The 19,497-nt window shown below is 27.2% G+C and overlaps 1 protein-coding gene across 8 annotated transcripts in view; it reads left to right on the top strand.

Moving 5' to 3' along the window:
* LOC107436595 (paired box protein Pax-6) overlaps window positions 1–12,711 on the top strand; it is a 124,157-nt gene extending 111,446 nt beyond the window's left edge. For 5 of the 8 annotated variants that reach the window (XM_016048361.5, XM_071177515.2, XM_021147580.4 and 2 more), the window contains 5 exons: window positions 6,531–6,674; window positions 7,039–7,121; window positions 7,234–7,415; window positions 8,806–9,035; window positions 11,495–11,858. In XM_016048361.5, the coding sequence (XP_015903847.2) occupies window positions 6,531–6,674; window positions 7,039–7,121; window positions 7,234–7,415; window positions 8,806–9,035; window positions 11,495–11,589 (734 nt within the window). In that variant the 3' untranslated portion in view covers window positions 11,590–11,858. Of the gene's footprint in view, window positions 1–6,530; window positions 6,675–7,038; window positions 7,122–7,233; window positions 7,416–8,805; window positions 9,036–11,494 lie in introns of all 8 variants that reach the window. The other 3 variants (XM_071177517.2, XM_071177518.2, XM_016048362.5) reach the window with 2 other exon arrangements.
* Window positions 12,712–19,497: the final 6,786 nt, after the last annotated feature.

The following is a 19,497-nucleotide window of genomic DNA, read 5'->3' as shown; positions in this document are numbered from 1 at the left end:
TGCCCCGGATTCTTTACATATATCTAACCGGATTTATATACTTTTCTTAAGAGCTATTCAAATCTGCCGGAAGGTTCAGACGTGTGGAAATTAAACTTCAATATTCCATTTTATATACTTTTTAAATGCCAAATTTTTTTTCCTCTATAAAGGAGTTTTTCAAGCCATATCTCAAAAATAAATATATTTATTTTCTGCTGAAAGTATTGAAAAACGGTAGTGGAAAAGTTAAAAGCCCCATCTACTATCTGCTATTCTGAATGAATACTGAAAAAAAAGTTTGAACCCAGACTGTTGCTTTATATAGATATAAAAAAGTTATTCTCAAATATATATGCTTCTGCCAGCGCATTATATCTATATAAGCATACATGCATGCATACATAGCCTACTTGGTATTCTGATGTACTAACTCAGCCAAGCAGGACATAGCAGTAAATTTCCGCTGCAGCGTTTGCTATATAAAGCTCTTCTCCTATATATGTGGGATAGTCTTATCGGAGACTTACGCTTCAGTAGCCGCCCCAACTCAGTCAGCTCTTCTGCGTCTTCTTTTTGACAGGAGGGGCTGCCCCGTGGTCGCTTTCCCCACGAATATGTAGCCCCCGCCCGTCTTTCATTTTATAGCTGCACAGATAAAAGCGAGTAAAGTTTAGTTGTTCAACGTGTGTCGTGCAAGCGATAGTAGTACCGGAGCTATCTTTTGGGGAAATATGAAGGAAAAAAAATTTTGAAATAAATAAAGGCAACCAAAAAGTAATTTACAGAGGTGTAAATTATACTTTCCCTCCATTTACAAAGATAGCGGGAAAAGTTGAAGTTGTAGTGAATGTTTTATGTACCTCGTTCAGAATGCGGTCAGTTTTATGTTCCGGAACTCGCGATTGGCGGTCTTTATAACGAGAGTTATCAAAGTTTTCTTAGTGGGTATTTTCTCTTTTATAATGCGTCGTACATCAACTTAAACAGATAAGCGCTGATTTTTTCAGCAACATTCTCTTCCTTTGTCAGTTTTGATAGGATTGCTGATTTTTCCTTTAGGTTTTTGCGATGGGATTTTTTCTGAAAATCATAAATCAGAAAATGAATTGGTTTAAGATATAATTTCTTTGAAAGCTCTTTTAATGTGTAGTAATATTTATAATGGTTAAGGAAATTACCTGAAATAACAGGGGGAGGAAATACAGTCATAGATTTAAAAAAAAAATTAATTAATTTCAGTTCTTAAAAAGCTTTTTTCACTTCTTTTAATTAAAATCGTTATAAAACTAAGCTTTTGATTTTAATCAAAACAAGTACTGCTTTTCTGTCATCACAAACCTTATTTATACTTTAATTTTTCATCTATCTGACTGAAACTCTTAATTTAAAATGAAAATATGCATTTCTTACAATTTCCAAGCACTAAAATTAAGTTTAAGAAATACTGTTACTGTTAAAAAAATTTATTGTTACAGTTAAGATATTTAATAAAATTGAAAATAAACTTTTATAGTTTTAATAAAATACAATCCGATTTATACAAATTTAAACAATAGTCTTAAACAATTGTCTAGAAGTAATCCAGATATTTTATATTTATCTTATATTTCAAAAAAATCATTAAAATTTTCATTTACACTGATGTATGTAAGAAACTAATTTTGGCAAAAATGAATAAATCATATTTATTTATCGCTTTTTTTGATACACAAATTGATATGCAAGCATTGAGAAGTTTTCTAAGAAAATCATTATAATGGTTCTTTGGGATATTTATCAGCACATAGGGCCAGATATGATGCATAATAACAGCATATATGATTTAAAAAAAATTAGAATTTTTTTTACATCTTAAATTTAAAGCTTAGTTGTATCAATAATTTAATTTCTTATATCACAAAAAATTAAAGATAATTTTTTCAGTAAGAAATGTTGAATATCCCTTTCTGTCAAAGGAGTATTCACCTTCGTAAAATTAAAATCAAAATTTCATTCTTAAAAATTAACAAAATCATAAATTGGTTAAAATGTATCAGCTTATTCTAGAGCAATACATCTACAAAAACATTAGATATCATAAGCAGACCAACAATTCCTTATGTATGTATGTCCTTTGACCATAATATGAAAAGGTTTCCATAGCAACAGCTTCTCCCATCGGCAACAATTTCTTGACCTTTTTCTATTCAGAGACACATCTCAGAAAATACCTATCTCTGACCCTTGCAAGCGGACAGTTACAACTATTAATATCCCTTAAAATTATATTCTTAACATTAGAAAGACGGAAAATTAGTATATAACCTATATTGCCTAAAAGCAGTCAAAATGACAGGATTGTGAATGCGTAAATAAATTTGTCTAAATTTAATTTTTAACATTTTTTATATTATTTACAGTTATGTAACAAGTTATTAGTAAATATTAACAATAAAAAAAATTATATGTTGTACAAAAAGTCACAAAGTTCTAAGAAATTGTGTCATTATAGACATCATTGTTCTTCTAATTGAAATTAAAAGCAGTCAAACTGACTTTCTTAGGCAATCTAGTGTTAAATAGATGTTATTATTGGATTTAATTTTGTCATTTCATGAAATGTTAAGAAAACCTCGTATTTGTGATAAATTATAATGTAATAATAATTATTGAATTCTATATAAGAATAACTATTTAATAGTTAACCTTGGCGTTTTTTAGTTAAACTAAAAATAATGCTATGATATGAGTGAGACAAACAATGTCTTCGAAGAATATGGAACAATGTTCTTTACCTCGAAGCATAAGCTTTGTCTAATTCTGTTGAATGGTTGAAAAATATGTGGATTTGAGCTGATATAAATCACCAGTTTAGTAATTTGTTAGCATGTTAAGTAATTTAAAAACTAGTTTTTGAAAATTTTACAAAATATCAGTAGTTTACAGAAGCAGTTTACTGAATATATTTTCCCTTCAATTTAAGAACGCATTTATTTAAAATCAATTAATATACTACACTTTTTATAGATCGCAACATACATGTCAAATTTGAGGGATTTCAAAATGCCACTTAACATATTTTTTTTCAAAATATATTTGGTGGTGATTTTTTAAATATTTCAAAAAGGAGGTTTCAGAATGTCTGAACAAAGTATATTATTAAAGATGTACTTTTAAAGTGTCACTTAATATATTTTCCTCCAGATCGTAATAAGTGACATTTTAATACTTTAAACGAACTTAGAAGAAGAACATGTTAAGTTATTTGAAAAATAGAGTTTTAGAATGTAAAGGAGCTGTTTGAACAGCATGTTTTTCCCTTCATCTAAAAGCATATTTATTTAAAATAAATTAATATTCTATATTTTCTACAGACCATTACATATTCTTAAATTTGAGTCGACAAAAAAATTTTGTTTTTTTTAAACATATTTTTAAAATATGCCATGTGGTTATTTTTAATAATTTAATAATTTTAATAATAAAAGAAGGCTTAAAAATTTATTGAGGTTGGAAATTTTTTTAAAAATAAAGCCTTATTTATTCAAAATCGTTTCATACTTCATATTTTCCATTAACCACTACAAATTAAAATAGTGAAATCAGAATATCTCTCTACTGAATATGTAGAACGTTAATTCAGAACATGTTAATAACAGAATATTCCAGAATTTGCTAAATGAAATTTTTAGCAATGTGAAAAGGAAACTTTAGACATTTACAGCTGTTTTATACAACATGTTTTTCTACTATTCTAAGTTACTTTTTTATCCAAAATAATTTTATTGCTCCATGCATTTCACCGACCATAACATATTTTTTGACTAAATTGTTTCAAAATGTCATTTAACACATATTTCCACTGAGCACTTAAATTGAGTACGATGGCACCACATAAAATCAACTTAAGTGGCATTCAAAGTATTTTGAGAAACAAACCTTAAGCAAAGCATATACATACATGGTATCAATTTATTATTAACAAGGACACCATAGGTACCATACAATGATATCATTGTACACCACTATTAGGTAATACCCAAAATTTATACCAATCTAACTATTTTTAAATAACTTATTTATGTAGTATAATGAATTTCTAATTATAACCCATCTAACAGAATTAAATAGCGTTTACTTTTAATTAGCAGAATTGTTAACGTTTCTCTTTTGACAGAATTTAGTATTAATTTTACGATTAATAAAAGTTATTTCATAGTTAAACAAATTGAAAATCATATTAAATCTTCTAACAAAATATTTCCTTGCCTCAAAATTTTAATACTTATAAATAGGCTCAAGTGAGTGTTACTTAAATACACAAATATCTGTTTCTAAACTATGTATATGCATCTAACTAATCATTCTAACTAACATCATTCTATCATTCTAACTAATTTTATAGTTTTTGTATAACTACTTTTTTATAAACAAGTGTAGCAAATTTCAGATAATTTTTTCTATAGCCCATGTGGAAGAGGGAAATATTGATTCCTTTTAATTAACCGAATTGTTACCGATTTTCTTTGTTTCATTTAAGTATTTTTTTACGAACAATAAAATTTATGTAATAAATAGGCAACCAGAAAATCGGATTAAATCCCCAAGCAAAATATTTCCCCGTCTCTATAGTAATCGAAATTCCAATACTTCGAGCCTTGTGTATGTACACAAACAACTGTTTCAAAACTGCGTAGATGTAGGAAAGAAATAAAAATCTCCAAACGAAACGAAGAAAGATTACTGCAATGAGAGAAAATGGGACGAGGTAGAATTGAAATTGAAAAATAAAACAGGATAAAAAAAAATGATGAAATGAAAACTTTTTATATATATATTGGATGAAACATCCAAACTACTGTCACAATCAACGTCATTGTGAAACTCCAGAGAAAAATAAATACTATAAAAAAATAAAAGAAAAAATTTGAAGCGACGGTCTCCAAAGACGTTCATTGGAAATCGAAATGCAACCGCGATGAAGAATCGGAATCGTTTTCTTTCATGCTTGTTGCCACATTTCTTAAGCAAAAAACAAAACTAATAAAAGAATTGAAGAAATAAAAAAAAGCCGTATTATTTTTGCGTTTATTGTTAAAAAGCGACATTCCATGGTTTAGTTGAGATTTTTTTTTTATCAGAAACATATGGTTGAAAACAGTTGACATTCTTTTCCATTTATAGATAGCTTTAAGCTTTACCCTTTTTCTAGATATAAATCTATATAAATATTTTTTTCATCCCCACACACATATATGTGTAGTTTTTTATTTTTTCATTTCATCATTTTTTTTTTCTTTAAAAAATCGTTACTAACTTTCTTCGAAAGCAAGCAAGCGTGTTGACCGCTTTCGGTTGACAGTTAACACCACAGAAATGTCATCTGCTATAACCCCACCCCATCCTCAAACGCCCACGCAGATACCTTCTAAAGGAAGAGATAGATTTATTGGGAAAACTGTCTGAGTATGGATGTAACTGGGGAAAGGGAAGGGGGTGTATAGGAATAAGAATCTTAGAATGGCGGTTTTAATGTTTTGGAAAGATATCTGTACTTTAAACTGGTGGGTGAGGGTTTTCTTATCTACTTCGACATCTTAGAAAGTTTTCCTTGATCCCCCCTTCCACCATCACTATCAATAAAAGTTGATTCAGAATTTCTCTTTTAAGAGCTGCAAAAAAAATTTTTTTTTCTCTTTTGGTTTGGAATTCGATTAAATAAAATGTGTGAAGTTTAGAAATCTATAGAAGAGCAGAATGCATTTACGACTGCCCTTTTTCCCTTCCCTCAATCAAATGGACTTCGAATATTTTATTAGAATTCCAATTAATATTAAATAATTTTTAATAAAGCATCAAATATTTGAGTTGCTTATATTGTTTGATTGTTTTGCTTTCGTTTTTAAAATATTGTTTAGATGTAGTTTCTAGTGTGAGATAAAATAGATTTCTGAATAACAAAGCAAATCAAAATGAGTATTAACTAACGGAAAAAGAAGAAGAAAAAACAGCATGAGTAAAGCACAAATGACAAGAACAAGATATGCTTTATTCACGTTTTTATTTATTTATTTACTTGTAGCTTACGTAGCACGAAGTATACCCCATCCTTTGCTGAATCAAAATAATTATTCCTAATATTACCAAAATGTCTTATTTATGTAATGAAAACAAATTTTATTTTTAATTCAATCATATAAATGACAAATTCATAAAAATATAGCAAATTATTAAGGAAATGGGAAGGAATTGCTGAAGTTCAATAGGAAAAATTTGCTTTAAGGGAGAATAAAAATTTAGAAATCCAATCCTAAAGAAAAATATTTCAAAATAATACTAATTATTATAACTTTTCTGTGTTCTTCTATTTGATAAAATTGTTGTTTTGATTTGCTGAATGCTCTTAAAGTTAAAATGAATAATTTGCTAGGATTTTTTCAAACAAATTTCTTGAATCTTTCATTTCAAATTAAATTTAATGTTAAAAATCTCAAACTCAAAAAGCTCTTTAAGCTATAAAGCACTAAAAATCACTAATTTACGAATGATTTTTTTTTTTTATTAATTAGAAGGAAGCGTAACGGAGGCATCAACACCCAGTGATCAAAGTGGTAGTGGTGAGGAGGATTCAGCGGCGAGGTTAAGGTTGAAAAGAAAACTACAAAGAAATAGAACATCTTTCACACCAGAACAAATAGAAGCTCTTGAAAAAGGTAGGAAACATAATTGACATTTGACCATATTAATTAGCATAATGCAGCGGGATTTTTTTATAACTCTATAATTTGTTGAACAAAAAAATGAAAAGAAACTTCATAAATTTAAATTATAATTTAATTTTAAAGAAATTTTTTTTATAATTCTTCCATAACTAGTACATAAAAATGATATTTTTCTGACGAAATGATAACTTTATTATTTAATATAACTTTATTCAGATATTTGTTCACATTAACGTCTTCTCAAATATTAAATTATAATTGTAATACGTTAACATGGATCCTTACGCATGAATACTAATATACTTATGCTACTGATATACTGTTGCGTAACATAACTGGTATACTTTTATTTCAGAGTTTGAAAGAACACACTACCCCGATGTATTTGCAAGGGAAAGGCTAGCAGCAAAAATAGATCTTCCTGAAGCAAGAATACAAGTAAGAAATGTTGACAGTATTTGTTATAAATAACTAAAATCTTGAATACGATAAACCATGGAAATTTTTAAATGTTATTAAGTTGTTAATATTTTAAAAAAAATTATTTTAGGTCTGGTTTTCAAATAGAAGAGCGAAATGGCGAAGAGAAGAAAAACTTCGAAATCAACGTCGGGCGGCAGAGCAGGCAACGACGACGCCGGGGCGCTTACCCCTCAATACGGGCTTTCCTAACTCCCTTTATCCGAGTATTGGACAACCCATGGCCAGTATGGCTGAAACATACAGGTGTGGGTTCGTATATATTTTATATTCTTCTATATGTTTTGTGACGTGAAAAAATTTCATGAAATTTATTTACTTCGTAACAAAACTTAACTTCTTTGTTCGATTTCTGTGTTAAATTCAACTTGATTAAATTTGATTCTAGCATTCCACTTAAGTTATAACAAAACTGTTTGGAATAATTTTTTCCCACCCACTCCTTTCATGGTTTCGGAGGAAAAATATTTCAAACTTCATAGTTGTGAAGAAAGATAGTACATATTTTATTAAATATCATGCAAAACTTTATTGTTTACATTTACGTGTACGAAAAAATTTACTTATTTCAAAACCATTTTCGAAAATTTTTTTTTGGCAAAAAACATATTTAATAATAAAAAATATAAATTATTAAATAAAAAATTAATAAATAAAAAATTAACAAAAATTAATTAATAAATAAAAAAAAATTAATTAATAAAATTAGAGTCTAGGACAAATATTTCAAGAACACAATTTTCGAACATGAATTTAGTTATTTATGTAGTTCCAGTTTTGATTACTTTTTGTCAACTGAATAATTCGTTTAAAGGAAATGATAAAGGAAAGTCGTGGTAGGTTATTAAAGCTATAGAAGCTATGGAGCTATAGAAATTTAAATTTAGGAATTATTAAATAAAAGAATATGATGATATAAAGTTTAAACTAAATTACACAATACCTGTTTCTTTCAATTTTTTTGTTCTTTCAATGTTTTGATTTTTTAAATTTTTTGTAAATGTTTAGGATTTTTAATAAATACACAGCTTTAATGTATACTTTTAGATTGATTTCATATTTAAATTATTTTTTAAACATAAGTAACGCAATTCACGTGTTAGACTGCTCATTTTATGAGTCAAAATAGAGATTAACTGTCTTTAAAAAACAGTAACAAAAAACACTTGAATGCGTAGCTTTTTTTAATACATAAACAAATTATCGGCATTTAAAGATTTTTTGTAATATTTCCTCTAATAAAATGATAAAAAACTGTAAGTTAACTTTTTTAAAATAAATTTCAAATTATCTACTATATCCTAAGATTTAGCTCCTTATGTTATATTTTTATCTTTCTGATTTTTTTCTTATATTAGAATTTTTAAACAAACTCAATGAAACATAGCTCTTAAATTGCATTGATATTTTTTTTTTTCCAAATTTTATTCAGTTATTTTCAATAACAATTTTTTCATACTCAATTCTTTTCTTCATTGTTTTATTACTAATCTTTTTTAAAAAAAGTTAAATATTAAGGAACATTTATTTTATCAATATTCAATCAGAAACTATACTTTCCCAAGAATAACTGAATTTCCCAATGCTAACAACATTTGCATTAGCTTAACATATCATTAACAGCATGTTTCATCTGTTACAGTACAATCCCTACGATGCCGACGTATTCATCTAACATGACACCTAGTTCATGTTTACAACAACAGACAACCTCATACTCATGCATGCTACCTCCTGGCGGGACTAGGAGTTATGATCCACTCTCACTAGGTAATTACACCAGGCCAACGTGTCCAACGGCTCAACCTCACGTCATGCAACCAGTCAATAGTCAATTTCCTAGTGTCAACAATGGCACCGCTGCTTCAACAGGTAAATATTACGCATAGTCATCTCTGTTAAAGCTATTGAGTTGAAATTATTAATCAAAAGCGCTGTACCAAGTATATAGTTTAATATATGTAGTGTATAGTGATGTAGTTTAGTTTGGGTGATATGGAGGCGTTTGGATGACGCGATTAATAAGTATTATATATATATATATATATATATATATATATATATATATATATATATATATATATATATATATATATATATATATATATATATATATATATATATATATATATATATATATATATATATATATATATATATATATATATATATATTTGGTTTGCTGAATGTTATTTGTTGTTTTAGTTTCTAGTTATTAGTACAAAAATTCGAAGTATATCTGAATCAGTTGCGACTGAAAAACCACCAAATCTAAGTCGTAATTTTCGAACCCAAAAAGTAGTACAATATAGCATTACATGCAAGGGATTTTTGTTTGAATATTTTCTAAATTTTTACATCAATTTCTTTTCATGTTATTACTCTTATTGGAAAACTAGTTATTAATGCAGAAATTCTGAGTACATCTAGGTGAGTTGAGACAAGAAAACCACCAAATCGAAATAGTAATTTTAGAACTCAAAAAGTATTACAAGATAATATAAATTGTTCGATATAATTTTTCATTATTAAATTAAAGGAGATAATACATAAAAAATTATAAAATTTCCTAAAAATTTTGGACTGATCTTTATGAACTAAAGCTTTATAAGAAATCACACCAGAACGACATTTTTAATTGCGATTAGTCAACTTTTATGGTTATTATCAACAGTGTATTTAATGAATATTTGGCTCATATTTTATCTTAAAGTTAAAAAATAAGCCTAAAGATTTATTTTGTTAACATTTAAAAAGTTCTGAATACTATACTAATTATATTTTTCATCTATGATCACTGATGTTTTTTATTTTTGTTTACATATTGATCTAACTTAATTTGAATTAATTAGTTTTCTAACTAGTTTTCTTAATTTTAATATCACATATAAATTGTTACACCGAAATGTTCGCTACACTCCTTTGTTTTATTTGTTGTTTATCATTTTTATGCAAATTAAAAATTAAAATTGCTTAATTATTACTAATATTATAAGGTCTCAAATCAATCTCTGGACACAATGTCCGGGAGAGGTATTATCTGGCAAGGCACTGTTAAAAGTATTGGGCGAATTGAGTTCGCGTAGCTCTCAAATTCGCTTCAAAAAGATGCCAACTTGAATTACATTACTGCATGAAATAAACTTCTTAAGTTTGATTACCCGATAATGGTACAATTAAGTAAAAAAAATGGCATGTAAATATCGATATTTATGCTTAATGTTGAATCATTTTTCTGAGAAAATATTAAAAATGTAGAAAGTTAGGGAATTGCTCTTTGAAATCTTCGGACTCAAACTTGTATATAATAACCATGCTGGTAATATTAAATGATATCAACTAAAATATATCATTACAAAGTTTAAAATATGTCTTTGAATATTTTAATAGACAAACCTTAGAAAACTTAATAATAAATTTCTAAAGAAATCATCAAAGTCTGAAACGCGCAAAGCGCTCTCCATCAGAAAGTGATTTCCATTGGCGTTTTTATCCTGATAAAGAAGTGCTCTGCTGTTTACAAAAATTGTTTGCTTTGAGAATTGTATTCAAGAGTAGCGTAAATTTTTTCATTTAAATTAATTTTGTTTCGTGAATTTTTGTCCATACGCCATTAATCAGTTTAAAACATGATATAAATTATTTTTAAATATAATATTTATTAGTTTAAAATTTTATGATTGTCTACCTAAAATATGGCATTTATTAGTTGGAAAATTAATGTCTGTTTGCCTAAAATGTGTCATTTATTAGTTTAAAAATTAATTATTGTGTACCTAAAATATCTCATTGATTAGTTTGAAAATAAATGATTTTCTACCTAAAGCATCACATTTATTAATTTTAAAATTAATGTTTGTCTACCTAAAAACGTCATTTATTAGTTTGAAAATTATTGATTAGCTACCTAAAATATGTTACGTATTATTTTGCAAATTAATGATTGTCGACCGAAAATATGTCATTTATTAGTTTGAAAAATAATGATTGTATATTTAAAACATCACATTTATTCGAGTTAAAATTAATGATTGTCGACCTAAAATATGCCATTTATTAGTTGAAAAATTAATGATCGTCTACCTAAAATTTGTCATCCATTAGTATGAAAATTAATTACTGTCTACTTAAAATATGCCATTAGCCAGTGCTAATTACGGTTTTTATATCAATTCCAATACGACACTGATAGTTTTACAATGATTACGTTCATTATATAGAGCAACATCAAACCAATGTGTTTAACGAAATTTTTTACGCACACAATTATCAGGTTTTATATGTGCTTATTTAATCTTTAAATTTATAATTTGCATTTTGTTTATTAACAGGTCTTATTTCTCCCGGTGTCTCTGTTCCCGTTCAAGTACCCGGACAGTCGAATGACTTGAATATGGCCTCAAATTATTGGACGAGGCTACAGTGACATCATCCGAATACCACAGACTCTAATGATCTAGTTAGTCTGTGGCTGCAAGCAGAAGAACGGCAAAAGCGTATGAAAGGACTATATGAAGATATCAAAAATAATTTGGAGCAACAAGCTAATCATCAAAGAGCAATGCATGACAACAACCAATCACATCCATCAACATAAATTATTTTAAAATGCATAATAAGAAAAAAAATGTTAACTTTTATTTTTTTGCGTTTCTAAAATATTCTCAAAAATTTTTAAGTTAATCAGTACAAAAATTCCTTTAAATTAAACAAGCTTGGATTTTATAAACGCTTAAGGTAAATTTGGTTTTAATTACGATAAAAAGTATTGTCACCCAAGCTATCGCATACGTAAAATCCCTCTAACTGTAAAATCCATTTTTACCATAAGAATTTATACCTTAATTTTTACAGTAATATGAATTAATTACAGTTATTTTGCAGTAAACATTACAGTAAAGATTGCGGTATATAAGAGTTTTGGTTCTTTAAAACTTTACAGTAAAAAGGGATTTTATGGTTAAAACTGGTAAAAATATGGTAAAAATACTTTTTATAGTAATTTGATCGGAAATTTTTTATTGTGTAACATCAAATTTCTACTAGTTTAATACTGAAATATATTTATAGTTTTTGCTTACGAAAGTAGTAATTTTGCAAATAAGTTACAAAATTTATTAAAGTTAAATTTTGAGGACATATTTAGAATATTGTAAAAAATCTTTAATAATTTTTAAAATTTTTTTTAAAACTACAACATATAAATTAATTTTTTTGCGTAAAAATAAAATTCATATTAGTATAATTGTTTTTTCAATATTTTGATAACTTAGAGAGAATTTCGACAAAATACAAAAAGCAAAAGTTAAAACATTTATACTTTTTCAAAATTTAAGTATTTACTTAATGAAATGTTATGTTAGATTTCGAAGTATCGAATGAAATATCTAATATTCTGAAATTAAATATTTTTTGGAAACTTCCAATCAGTATGAGGGAAATCAACTTTCTTAAAAATTCTGTCTTACACGTTTGCAATGTAATATTTTATGTTTTCAACTGAACTATCAACTATTAAACTTCAGTAATTTGTTTGTCTTTTCGAAAATTTAAGAAACTTTTATTATTTTGTTTGAAATACTTAAAGAACTTTATCAAATGTTTGATATTTTATTTATATTTTTAAATTATAATAATTTTTATTACGATCAAATTAAATTTTTTGTAATTTTCTGAAATAATAGGCCTAACATTATTTTCAGAATTTTTATTCACTTTAATTAAAAGCCTTAATCTTTTCTAATAAAAAGTAATATGAATATTTACAAATTGTTTTTCAATCGAACTAATTTACCTAATTTTCAAACTATCTAAAAGGATCTAAAATTGTGTATGATCTTAAAAATATTTGTACGCATCTATTTGCATAAAGAAAATAAATATGGTCAAAACAACCCGAATATGGTAACATTAACCGCATTTCTGTTTCCATGAGGGACACCCAAAAGCTCGGTAAATTTTTACGAAACGCTTTGGTAACGATTTTTATAAATTTAATTGTTTTATAACGTGTGTTGGTATATTACAATTGTATTTTAATTTGTGATAAAATTCGGTAAATGTGGTAAAATTTGGTAATTTTATCATTATGCCTTATAGAGTGGCATTAAAACCTTTTATTTGGCTACATTTACTTTTAAGTTTTAGTTTTGTATTTTTCATTAAATGTGTTATAATAAGAAGTATAATTTTGAAAACCAGACTTCCTGGTTAACCGTTACCATATGAGTGAGAAAATCACCAAATAAATGGTTTAAATACCGTATCTTTTGTTTTTATTCACCAAAATTATGACTTTTATTTTACCAGAAATGCCATTACCATACAGAACGGTAATTTTACCAGAATTTTTTTCTCCATGTATTTTCTCTGTAATTTCACGTGTTTATTCCCATAAAATCAGTTTAAAAAATACTGTATCTTCATTTTTCATGATGCAACTCAAGTGTAAATTGTAAATAAATAACAATTATTTAGTAAGGCGTATTTTTTTAATACATGTATATAAATATATATATATATGAATGCTCCATTCTGTGATAAGGATTTGCAGTTATTGATTCTTGTATATTAGAATTATAATCATAAATAAGAGCAATAAAATATTGCTTTCGAAAACTTTGAATCATGAAAATATGTAATTTAATCCCTTGCCATGTATAGTAAATATAATTGTAAAGCAATCTTTTAAAGTTGTAACAATCATATAGTGTAAATATTTGGTACCATTCATTTCATCTATGTATATTAAACAGATGAATTCATCAATTTGTATAAATAAAAACTACACGCTGCGCACATGGATTTATATTTCAAAACTTGCAATATCTTTATTATTTAAACTATTAATAGTACCAATGTTTAATATTATAGCAATCGGGGATGGAGAAATCTGCATTTTCACTAAACTACTAATTTAAATAAAAATTGTTTATTGTATGACAAAGTACTATTATATAAAACCTCCGAAAAGTTTTAATGGGAAATTTGAAAAGATTTATCTACACTAGAAATACGATGATTTTTTTTGAACAAAAGAAATGCATTAGTTTTTCTTCTTAAATTACAATTGTCTTCGTTTCACAAATTTATAAAAAAAAATATCAAGTAATTAATTTACTATTACTTTTATTTAAAACCTCGAAAAGATTTTAACGTGAAATTTGAAGAGATCAATCAATACCAGGAATTCAATAATTCTCTTTTGAAAAAAAGAAATGCATATTTTTTCTGCTTAAAATATAAATATTTTCCTTTCTCTAATTCATAGAAAAATATAACTTTATTAGTTTATTGTAACCATTATTTAAAACCTCCAAAAGAAAATGAAATTTGAAAAGATTTATCTGTACCAGAAGTACAATAATTTTCTTTCGAACAAAAGAAATGCATTATTTTTCTTCTTAAAATATAATAATTTTCTTTTCATTAATTTATAGAAAAATATAAAGTAATTAATTTAACTTCTTAATAATTTAATTCATAAGTGGATGAAAAATGTATAAAATAAGATGTACCTTTTAAGATAATTGAGTAAAAGGAATTCACTACCTCTAAATACCTCTTTCGTGGCACAAAAGTATATCTGTTTATTTAAAGCTGTGCTAGTGTCATCTAATCAACGTATACCTCTTTCATTCGCAATAAAAATAAGAAGAAAAAGAATTATTCATCTTCCATATCTACTTACTCGTTCATTTTCTGTAAAATATTTGCGGGATAAATAAAAAAGAACGGTTTCATTATTTTTTCACTATTGAAAAATGCCATATCTTCACAATAGTGTTATCCTTAAATGTAACAATAACTTTATGAATAAAAATTGGTAGAGTCACTTTTTTTTCCTAAGAAAATTAATTTTTCATCTAAAAGTCGGCAATCAAGTTCAGAAAATGCTTTTGATTCATTTGGATAACATTTAATTTTCTCACATTATGTAAAAGTTGGTAATCAAGTTTATAAAAATTTCATTTATTTGGATAACAGCTAATTCTTTTCACATAAGCTTACAAATTCGTAAAACTGGATTGTTATCAGTAACCATTTTTGTTATTAATGTAGCAATGGATAATCAAGGAGTATCCCGGTATTCAAATTATATTTTAAACAATAAAATATAAAATAAACTAGTGTTATTAAGAACAATGAAACATTTTTATCTCATTTTTAATAAGTTTTATTTTGATTGCAAACTTTCTGATCACTTAAACTATTAAATTTTAGAGTTTTTACACTCTAAAAATTCCGGATCAAATTACGATAATAAAGAAATGCGTAAAATCCATTTTATCGTAAAATCCATTTCTATTGTAATTTTTGCAATAATTCTTATTTAAGTGTAGTGATTCTGTTATTTTATAGTAAATATTAATGTATAAAAATTACGGTATATCAGATTATTGTACCGTAAAATTTTATGGTAAAAAGTACCGGCTCTTAAGGTGGCAGAATTTTTTACCGTAATTTAATCCGGAATTTTTTACATTGTTACAGTACAGTATATTGCATATTTAAATATTTTTACTTATATTACAAATATCATTGTTATGTTCTTCAGGTCAGTTGGTTGCAAAACTGCTTAATCTTCTTTTTTTTCGAAATTAATTTGCTTTTTCAGTTTCTTGATAACCTTTTAGTATTTTACAAATTTTTTGAATGATTTTGAATAGAAAAAAAAACATTTATCTTCCCTTCTATTTACTTTATTTATTTATTCATTATTATTATTTTAAGTTTAACGGAAGCATAAACTTTCGTATTTTTTTAAGAATGTTTAAAAGCAACTAATTTGAAGAATAAAATTTAACAAAATATTTTAAAATACATTCCTGGAAAGGAAATTTTTTAAATTTGTAATTAATGCTCATTTCAATATTTAGTATTTTTAAGAATACATCTCGATCGTAAATAAAAGCAGGTATAGTCCATTTTTTCTTCATCCAAATTAAAAATGCTGAAAATGAATTATTTTTTAGTTTTATATAAAGTACGCTTTCGAAGAAAAAAATTAAAATATTTTTGGTCTTGAAATTTCTTTTAAGCTACTACAATCACCTGTTCGTTCAGTTAACAGCTAAAACTTTTCTCAAATTTAAATATTTGAAGTGTGGACATTCCCTGCGACCCCTTTCAAATTGAGCTAGCTTTGAAACCAAAAGCCTGATTTATCTAATGTTGAAAATGTTTTTCGCATGTCTTAAGCTAGGAATATCTTTATGATTATAACTTCTTATTATATTATATTTTATTATTAACTTGTGAAATCATCAAGTAATATCAAATAGAATCATCTTTGATTTTATATTTTTTTTCAAAGAGCTTTTTAAATTTTATTTTTATAGACTGTGTTTTTAGAAAATATTTCAATCAGAAGAAAAAAACAAAAAAAGGGTTTATTGGTTAATCTGTAAACAAAGTTAAGTTGTAAAACTCAAGTGGTCTTCCTTAATCCTTAGGCACTATGTGCTTGTACATAAAAATTCAAATGTTTCAGGAATAATTGTACATTTTAAGAATATTAGTGAAACTTAATTATGTTTATGACTTGTTTGAAATGCTTTGTGTGTTTATCATTTGTAATAAACTTTGTATTCAATAGAGTTGTGACTTCATTTATTTTAATCGTTTAGCACTTTTATTTTGATATAAAAATGATTGCGAAAGAGTTTTATTTTATAACCGGTGTTGAACACCTGACATAATGCTGAGTTTGCGACTGTCAATGATCAATTCTATAGTCTTGAAATTTTGAACCCAACTCAGAAGACAAGGGAACTCCCGAGTCATTGGGATAAACTCGCCATCGTGAAGGACATTTTGATGGAACTACCCCGCATTAGCGTTACATTTCGAGAACTTTCCATGGTTAGCACGACGGTTCTATATCATGATCCGTCCACCACTGAGAATATTTTTACGTCATCACTGTGTTCGGTGCGAGCAGAATTCAGTGATCTTGGTTTGAACACCAGCGAAGGTCACCTACATTGGGAGGAGAACGCTTTATTCTCTGAGCCACCGCGACTCTGCGAAGGAGTTTTTTATTTTCATATTTTATAACTTTCGCTGAACAGCTGACCTAATTTTGGGTTTACGACTACTAATGCTCAACTCCATAGCCTTGTAGTTTTGAAACAATCCAGAAGACAAGGAAACTCCTGGATCAGTACCCCCAGAGGTTTGATTTGCTATGGGAATGTTGAGGACTTGGTGACTCGACAGATTTAACGTGCATCAGTCACCCGTTACTACACGGGAGTCTTCATCCGGTGGGGATCGAATCCACGACCTCTTGTACTTGTGCTTACTGCCCTCTCAACCAGGCTATCACGGCCTTCTTAAGTAGTTTTCTAAAACAGTTATTTTCATTATCACCTTATAAATAATATAATTGAACAGACTTTTGTGAACTAGTAAATCGTGAAGAAATTTTTTGTGTTGTAAATAATTACCTAAATGTATAGGATTTGGTATTATAATTTTTGGATTTTATTTAATTTGCTGTTTTACCCAACCATTAGTTTCAAAAGGCAAGATTTTAGTGAAACAAAGAGTAATCATAAAAACAGTTTTTCAATTATCTTTTAAAGCCAACATATACAGTTACGTTTTTAGTGCTTCTGCAAACTATTATAAAGTTGAGTTAAATAAATCTGCTCAATTAAAACGTCAAGCATTAATAAACTTAATTATTAAGTAAAATTTTATGCATATAAATATATGCATATAAAAGTATGCATATAAATACATGCGTATAAATGTATGATTATAAATATTTATATATAAATGTATACTCCTTAATCCTGTTACCTTCTAAATAACTCACACTAATTTGAAAAAAATTGTTAAGAACGCATAATAATATAATAATTTGTAATGTAATAATTTGTTCTGTTGAATGCGATGGCTGGTCGATACGAATTCCGCACATGGCTTGCACCGACCACAGTGCTGACGTGAAATATCCTCAGTGGTAGATGGATCATGGATTAGAGTGAGGCTAATCGTGGGAGGTTCTCGTTGTCTTCTTTTCCATATTGACGCAAATGCGGGTTAGTTCCATAAAAAGTCCTCCACGAAGGCAAATCTCCCCCAATACTTAATCCAGGAGTTCCCTTGTCTTCTGGATTGGGTTCAGAATCATAAGGCTACGGAGTTGAACATTAGAAGTCGTAAACCCAAAAATTGGGTCAGCTGTTCAACGACGGTTTAAAAAAAAGTAACCTAACCGAACCGTGGTGGCTCGTGGACCACAGTGCTAACGTAAAATATCCTCAGTGGTAGACGGATCATGGGTTAGAGTCCCTTTTCCATCAGGCTATCCATGGTAGGTTTCGTAGTTTTCCTCAGCACTTAATGCAAATTCTGGTTAGTTCCATCAAGATGTCCTCCACAAAGGCAAATTTCTTCCAATACTTGATCCAGGAGATCCCTTGTCTTAATAATCCCTTTTTCTTGGATTGCGTTCGAAATTACAAGGCTACGGTGTTGAAATTTAGTAGTCATAAACTCAAAGCATTGGGTTGACTGTTCAATGATGGTTATAAAATAAAATAACCTAATCTAGTCTACATAAATAACATAACATGCAGATAAGGTTGAATGTTAAAAATATGCGTACATGCTAAAAAAAATTAAAGATTCTGTTAATTCCGTTGCTCTTAAATGTTGTCTTCTCATATATATTTTATACTGTTACTTCGCATTTTTTAAATTTGGAAAGTAAAATATGTTTTCTTTTTTTTTTCCTTCTTTTTAAATTAAAATGTACCCTTTTAGATTAAAGAATAAATAAACTCCAGGCCCATTCCACAAAATTAAAATATTTTCCAATTTGCTTAAAAAAATTTTTGAAAATATGAACTTATTGTGTTAATTTATAAAATTGTGATAAACATAAAATTTCGAATTTCGCATTAAGGTTTTTTGAGATACACGGTAATGTTTACGAACGATTAAAGGTAAACGAGAATAAGAGAGAACAAAAGGCGAAGACTATTCTATCAACAATCCTCTTGCAATACCATAAAAATTTTTTTAATTAATTATATTGACTATTTACTTATAAAGTTGATGTTAATATAAGATAAACAAGCAAGTAAAACTAAACTTCTCAGAAATTTTTTTTTTTTTTCTTTTCAATATAGTGGAAAAAATGGCTTTATCATCTTCCACACTTCCTGGTTTTCCTTCACAATTATTATCTTACTCTAAACCTCGTTTAGCTTTGTTGTTTGGAAGGTTCTTATTCAAGGTTTAGAAGTAAATGGATTGAAAAATTCAATCTTCTAAGGTAATGTTAAGAAAGAAAAGTATATCACCGGAAAAAATTGCT

The sequence above is a fragment of the Parasteatoda tepidariorum genome, chromosome 2, assembly GCF_982258835.1.
Source record: "Parasteatoda tepidariorum strain Cologne lab strain chromosome 2, Ptep-v5.0, whole genome shotgun sequence".
In the NCBI taxonomy this organism is placed as follows: Eukaryota; Metazoa; Arthropoda; class Arachnida; order Araneae; family Theridiidae; genus Parasteatoda; species Parasteatoda tepidariorum.
The sequence above is the reverse complement of the archived record's forward strand: the minus strand, read 5'-3'. Positions and strand labels throughout refer to the sequence as shown.